This window comes from Nanorana parkeri, unplaced genomic scaffold (assembly GCF_000935625.1).
Source record: "Nanorana parkeri isolate BGI_ZX_2015 unplaced genomic scaffold, ASM93562v1 scaffold464, whole genome shotgun sequence".
NCBI classification, from domain to species: Eukaryota; Metazoa; Chordata; class Amphibia; order Anura; family Dicroglossidae; genus Nanorana; species Nanorana parkeri.
In genome coordinates, this window is record NW_017306732.1 from 62,864 (window position 1) to 69,884 (window position 7,021).

Here is a 7,021-nt window from a genome sequence, read left to right on the forward strand (position 1 = left end):
GGGGGGTGCTCCTAAAAGGGAAAACTAATGCAAACACCACATTTAAGAATTGTTAATTTGCAATATATTACATTTTTGTTTTTGGCCTTAGATACACTTTAATTGCCTCTTCTCCAGCATGAATATGTGTAATCATTGTAGTCTTTTTCTCATCCTCTTATTCATTTTGTTGCCCCTCCCTGAACTCTTTCCTGAGGATCAGTAACCAAAACCGAACTGCATTCATTCAAAATGAGGCCGTACCAGTGTTTTGTAATGGGGTAGAATTATTGACTTATCCCTTGAATATGCCTCTATTTAATGCATGAGTATTCGCCTAGCTTTGCTAGTTGCAATTTGGCAGCCTGAGTCTGTGTTATAGAGTATATGACTTGAGAACAAACAGCATTAACCTTATATGTCCTGGTTATAAAACATGAAAGCTGCTGAACTATGAGCAAGGGTGAGTGAAGGTCAGGAAAGCATCAGGAAAAAAGTAAACAAAGATTTCTCCACACTTTACAAGTACATTGTGCTTACAGCACAGTAATTACCACAAATCCTCAGCTGAAAACTAAAACCACAATGATTCCCTATTTAAACCAGGATGTTCAAGTTCCTGGACACTCTAGGAGTCGGTCTGTCCAAAAAAGGAGCTGACACGCACATAAAAGGAATTAGAGAGCCATGCCACTGACAACAACACCAAAGGCTCCCAAAGGGTTCACAGACACTCATATAAACAGACACTCAGCAATTAAGTGGCGGAGACAGAAGATACTGCTTATTGCAGAGCATAACAAAGCAACAGAAGAGATTTTACAGTATCGCTCCCCACGAGAATGGATATTTTTCTGCCTCCAAGAGTACAGATTGTCTCGCTCTGAGCACAGTGGCTCAGTGGCTCAGTGGGTAACACGTCTGCCTTGCAGCACTGAGGTTCAAAGCCAGGACACCATCTGCATGGAGTTAGCATGTGCTCCCTATGCGTGTGTGGGACATGCTGATAGGTTAATTGGCTCCTGTCTAAATTGGCCCTAATGTGTGTGTATGTGAGATAGGGACCTTAGATTGTAAGCTCATTGAGGGCAAGGCCTGATGTGAATAAATAGTATGTAAAGCATTTGTGTAAATTATTGGGTGTGTTGCTGTCAGAATACCCGGACAGTGACTGCAGCTGATTGGTCACTGTTCGGCCAATAATTTTCCATTCGGCTCCTTAAATTTTCTGATTGAATGATGTCGGTTGGAAGGCTGCTGACAGGGCCACCCACTGAGTGACTTTTGGCCAGAACCAGGGTATGGCCAACTTAAAGCCCATCTCCAAGCAAACCAAATAGGAGCTACCTCCACACTTCATGGGTTAAGTGCTCGCTTTTGTCTAGGGGATTGCAGTAAAGCACTTTTACATACCTGATCCCGGCTGTGGCCGGCTCCGTCCCTCTCTCTGTGGCCTCTTCTCCCCTTTTCTCTGGCAGTCTAAGGACCTTTGACGTCATCATGTTTAATGCAAGTACTATAGACCTGCATTAGATGTGAGAACAATAAGGGACAGTTCACCAGCTGTAGCAGAGGGGTAGAAGAGGAGAGCGTTGATGGCTAGGGGAGCGGAGATCAGCTAAGTAAAAGTAGCCCCGCTGCAAAGTAATTTTTTGGGTTTGCCCGGAGATGGACTTTATGTCCAGCCCTGGCTTGCCTTCATGTAGGTAGGTGCAGTATGGCCAACGGCCACTAGATGCCCCCATGGGGCCCTAGAGATAGATGCAGCTCTGGCCTGGGAAGACTCTGTGTCCCTGGAGGGTTGATTGATAGGGGGCGCCCGAGAGGGGAAGTAGGCAGAGATTACAGGAGAGCAGAAGTCTAGGACTGTTTGCAGAGTCTCTGGAGGGAGACTGTTTCTTGAACATAGGCTGGTCCATGGAAAGGACAGGACCAGGCCTAGGACTATGTAGAGCTACAAAGATTCCCTAGTTTCCCCATAGGGGGAAAACCCACCGAGCTAGGACTGACAAGGATGGGATTCCTGAGAATATGGAGGAGCTGTAGTACTGACGATATTTGCCAGTGGGCCTCTGGCCGAAGTAAGTCGTGGACTCTATGCTGCACCTGGGCTGATGTACCTCTCTCTCTCTAAAGTGTAACACCAAGCAAGTAACAAGAATTGTGCCGTCATCCCACCCGGGGGTGGCTGAAACGTATGCTTTGTTCTGTTTATACCTGCAAGTAAAACCAAGAAAAAGACTATCTGTGTGGACTGGTTCTTCTCCCTCCAAACTCTGAGAAGGTGGGGTTCTACCGGAGTGTGATGTTGGACTGTATCGTGGCTGTAACCATCTGAGGAGGGTAGGTGTGCAATGAGGCTATGTCCGACACAGAGTGCCGTTCATGGTGGCCTTTCTCCCTAAGGGGGAGGAAGCGCCGAAGACCGCAGAGGCGGTTGAAGCCATGAGGCCCTGTGTACGCAGTACTACACGTGTGGGAGTGTTTGCACGAGGCCAAGGCCGTGGCCCCTGACCGTGGGGTGTCTGGTTTCGAGTTGCATGCACGGGGTTACCCAGCCAACCCAAAGGGAACACACGCGCAACACCCCCCGAGAGTGAACCCCGCCTACATTTATCCTTCTTTATATACCAGCATAAATATTCATCATATAAGAAGACTACATATATTTGCCTTTTTTTCACAACGCTTACATACACACTGTCGGTATTTAATTTCCACAAAACAGAAAATGGATAAAGCAGATGTGCATGCCGAGACTTAGTAATGTGACTCAGAGCAATTAGTGGAGATGTACGTGGCACAGCTATGCTTTCTATTGGTGTATGAATGTATTAAAGAGGTTTAAGGGCGAGGGAGGAGGGCCATCTGTTATTACACTAAACACATCAGCTCAGTGACATGAAAATAGCACAGAGCTCGTCTGACTGGTCATTGTAACCTTAGTCACTGGGGACTCTTCCTTAGGATACACCGCCTGCTATATGTCAGCTATATATCAGCAGGATTTTCCTTCCCAGCTGTGCATTTCTGTCACTCGTGACCAACGTGCAGTAACAGAGCCCCTCATGCCTGAAACCAACACTGTCTGTGTTGCCTACACCAACCAGCTTCACCCTTCCATGTTCCCAGGGCAGATTAGGAAATGATGAGAAGAAGTGTGGTCACCCTTAACTAGGACTAAAAAAACACCTTTTTACCTCATCTTCTGCGTACCATAGGGGAGAGGTGTTCTGTAGTGCATAAAGAGAATTAGGAACAATGCTCACTGATAACAGTCAGCAGACTGATCATTTTAGTGAGGCAGTATGTAAATGACATAAGGCTTCATTCACAAAACATGATTAAGGCTGGCCATACACCTATCAATTTTTTCAGTTCACCCCACGGGCTGAACAAAAAAAATCGACCCGATTCCTCCATCACCACAAACAGCCTTTTGATCGAGGAATCACTGTTGTTTGCATTGTATGCTGACAGGTGCCGGCAACACCTGTCAGAATACCCGGTCAGAGCGGGCAGCTCATTGGCTGCCAGTTCTGCATGTACGGAGATTTTCCAGCTGGCTTCTTAGATCAGCTGATCGAGGAATGCGGGCTGAAAGGGAGTAGACAGCCCCACACACTGTGCAAATTTCAGCCAGTACATCAAAAAACGGCCGAAATTTCGGCCAGTGTATGGGCACCTTAAGGCTTCATTCACACTGGGCGATTTGGGATTCCTGTGGCAGAAATCCTGAATCTCATGTTCAGATACGCTCGCTGTACCTGTAAAGTTAATGACAGCGGCCACATCTTTAAGTGGCAGTCCACATGTAATCGTATGTGATATGAGTACATGCGGTTTGGAATAAATCACGGTCCCGGGATGCAGGATACATGGGTACAGGCACAGTGATCTATTCCAAACCACATGTAGTTGTATAACATACAGTTACGTGTGGACTGCTGCTTACAGATGCGGCTGCTGTCACCTGCTTATTCACTTGAACTGATGACAGCAGCCTCATCTAAATGGGACATTTGGGACTCCTTTGGGAACCCAAATCGCTCAGTGTGATTGTAGCCTTAAAGTATTTTGACATCAAATATATTTTAAAACTTTATCTGAAAAAACAAACAAACAGCTACTTTTGATTGTTGAAATACTTTGATAGTAAAAATGAATTCTCAATGCTTATATAGATAAGCACACCATAAAATATCGCTGGCTGGCAGGAAGTGTGAGTTTCAATGAGGGGGAGAGCGAGAAGCGGTGACTATAAAATAATGACTCAAGGACAAATTAGGCCTCATTCAGGCGGGTGTATAAGGGCAGACAGGCTGCTGCAATCAGATGCAGCTGGACTCCACATCAGGACGCAGCAGCACTCAAAGCCATGACCACACTAAAACTGGGCGATTAACTGTGGACAGAAACTAAGAGTAGTGTGTCTTGCAACCAATAAGTAAAACTGTTTTACCCAGGCACCTAAGCATTTAACCATTGCAGTGCAGTGCCAGCCCTACTGCAAGGGACGCCTTTTTCTTTCTGATGCTCTTTCATGGGAGGGGACGCAGACACCTGTAAACATCACAGCATTATGCCTCAGATTTTTTTCAAAAGCAATATATGCATTCCCAGCATCCCTTTAGATGTGCCTGCTTCTCCCTGCTGGCCAATGGCTGCTGCAGATGTTAGCTGTGCAGTCTGCTGATTGGTTGCAGGCACGTCTGAAGATAGCTGGGGTTTAGATGTGTTTTTTCATATAACAAAAAGAGGAAAATGACTGATGGCAGATTGATGAAAAATGGAGGTTGTTCAGACAGTTATTGAAGGTGGCCTCAAGGGGTTATAGTGTGAAGATTCAAGTTTATAGGGAACAGAGATTTAACACAGGACACTGTACTACAGAACACACACCAGTGTAAGTTGTCCATGCTCTTTCACACTGTACTACAGAACACACACCAGGGTAAGATGTCCACAATATGACCACTGGCCTCCTAGCAACCAATGGCATTACGGGTCCTCCTCCTCTGCAGTCATTGGTTGCTAGGACTGGTAGAACCTCTTTTGTAATATTTGTCATACAAGTGTCATATGTCCTGTGAGGCAGTCTGATTCTAGTATGCGTCATACAATGGCCGTGCATCCTGTGCGGCGGTCTGATTCTAGCGTGTGTCATACAAGGCTCATGTGTCCTGGGCGGCAGTCTGATTCTAGTATGCATCATACAAGGGCCATGCATCCTGTGTGGGGGTCTGATTCTAGTATGTGACATACAAGGGTCATATGTCATGAGCGCGAGTCTGATTCTAGCATATGTCATACTAGGGTCATACGTCCCATGCACCCATCTGGTTCTAGCATGTGTCATACAAGGATCATACATCCCGTGCACCCATCTGATTCTTGTATGTGTCATACAAGGGTCATACATCCCGTGCACCATTCTGATTCTAATCCGTGTCATACAAGGGTTGTCAATCCCATGCACCAATCTGATTCTAGCATGTGTTATACAAGGGTCATACGTCACGTGCACCAGTCTGTTTCTAGCATGTGTTATACAAGGGTCATACGTCACGTGCACCAGTCTGATTCTTGCATGTCTCATACAAGGGTTATACAGACACATAAAAGTCCCACTGCACTCCTAACCAATATGAACCGGTCATTTGTGACTGGGTGCTGCAGTGACCGTGGATGGCACCACAAATCAATCAGTAGTAGATGAGAAAGTCACCGGCACTCCAATATTTGCTCAACCACCTGTCTTTATTGATGCTGAAAGGTTACATCACAGTGTAAAATCCTTTACTACTGATACAAGGGTTATATGTCCCGTGCGGCGGTCTGATTCTAGCAAGTGTCATACAAGGGCCATAGGTCCCATGCTCAAGTCTGATTTTAGCATGTGTCATACAAGGGTTATACATACCGTGCAGCAGTCTGGTTCTAGGATGCGTCATACAAGGGTCACATGTCCCGTGCGGCAGTATGATTCTGGTATTTGTCATACAAGGGTCATACCTCCCGTGCAGCAGTCTAATTCTAGTATTTGTCATACAAGGGTCATACATCCGGTGCGGCAGTCTGATTCTAGCATGTGTCATTCAAGGCTCATACTTCCCGGGCGTCAGTCTGATTCTAGCATGTGTCATACGTCCCATGCGGCAGTCTGATTCTAGTATACATCATACAAGGGTCATATGTCCCGTGCAGCAGTCTAATTCTAGTATGTGTCATACAAGGGTCATACGTCTTGTGTGCCAGTCTGATTCTATTATATGTCATACAAGGGTCATATGTAGTTAATTGTAGTATGTGCCATACAAGTGTCATATGTAGTTAATTCTAGTGTAAGTCATACAAGGTTCATATGTCGTTGATTCTAGCATGTGTCATGCAAGGCTCATAAATCCTGTCACGCTGCCCTCACTATGAAAATTCAGAGCACATTACCTGATCTCCAGGTCATCTAACGCCTCCAGCAGGTGACTGGATCGAGCTGCCATGGACATGGATCGAGAGAACTTGCCCCCATTTGCCCCCTCGCAGGCTTTGGCTTGGATCTTGGCTTGAGCCATGTCCTCCGGATAATGAATGGGAAGAGCAAGGCAGATCAGGATCTTTCCAGACACATCATCATCAGACACTCAGGACAGACCCATGAAACAATTCCTAACAAGGTGCTGGGCGGATCCTGGTCTGATCTCCCCCCTCCCTGCACTCTGTACACTCTGCAGCCTGACTATGGTACACACTGTGCTCTTCATGCTGGTCACCCTGCCATTGAGACAATGCAGAATCAATACACATTAATAAGGAAAGCTTATATGTCCCTATGATGTAGCTGGCACACTGAAATCAAAGCCTCCGCTGTGCACAATACTGGGGTTACAAGCTATCACTTGTCACAGCACTCTGTGCCCTACCGGGGATATTCCCTCAAAATAGAGCATGCGTCACTTTTCTGGTGTCATAGCGTTCTCCAAATTTATTAAAGCAGTTCAAGAGTTGTAATGATATTCCCGACCTGTGCGACAAACCCAGATTG

At 46.0% G+C, this 7,021-nt stretch overlaps 1 protein-coding gene across 1 annotated transcript in view; it reads right to left on the bottom strand.

Moving 5' to 3' along the window:
- BAG2 (BCL2 associated athanogene 2) overlaps window positions 1–6,693 on the bottom strand; it is a 20,705-nt gene extending 14,012 nt beyond the window's left edge. Inside the window, exon 1 of the mRNA XM_018560553.1 lies at window positions 6,427–6,693. Within this exon, the coding sequence (XP_018416055.1) occupies window positions 6,427–6,551 (125 nt within the window). The 5' untranslated portion in view covers window positions 6,552–6,693. The remainder of the gene's footprint in view (window positions 1–6,426) is intronic.
- Between the last annotated feature and the right edge of the window lie 328 nt (window positions 6,694–7,021).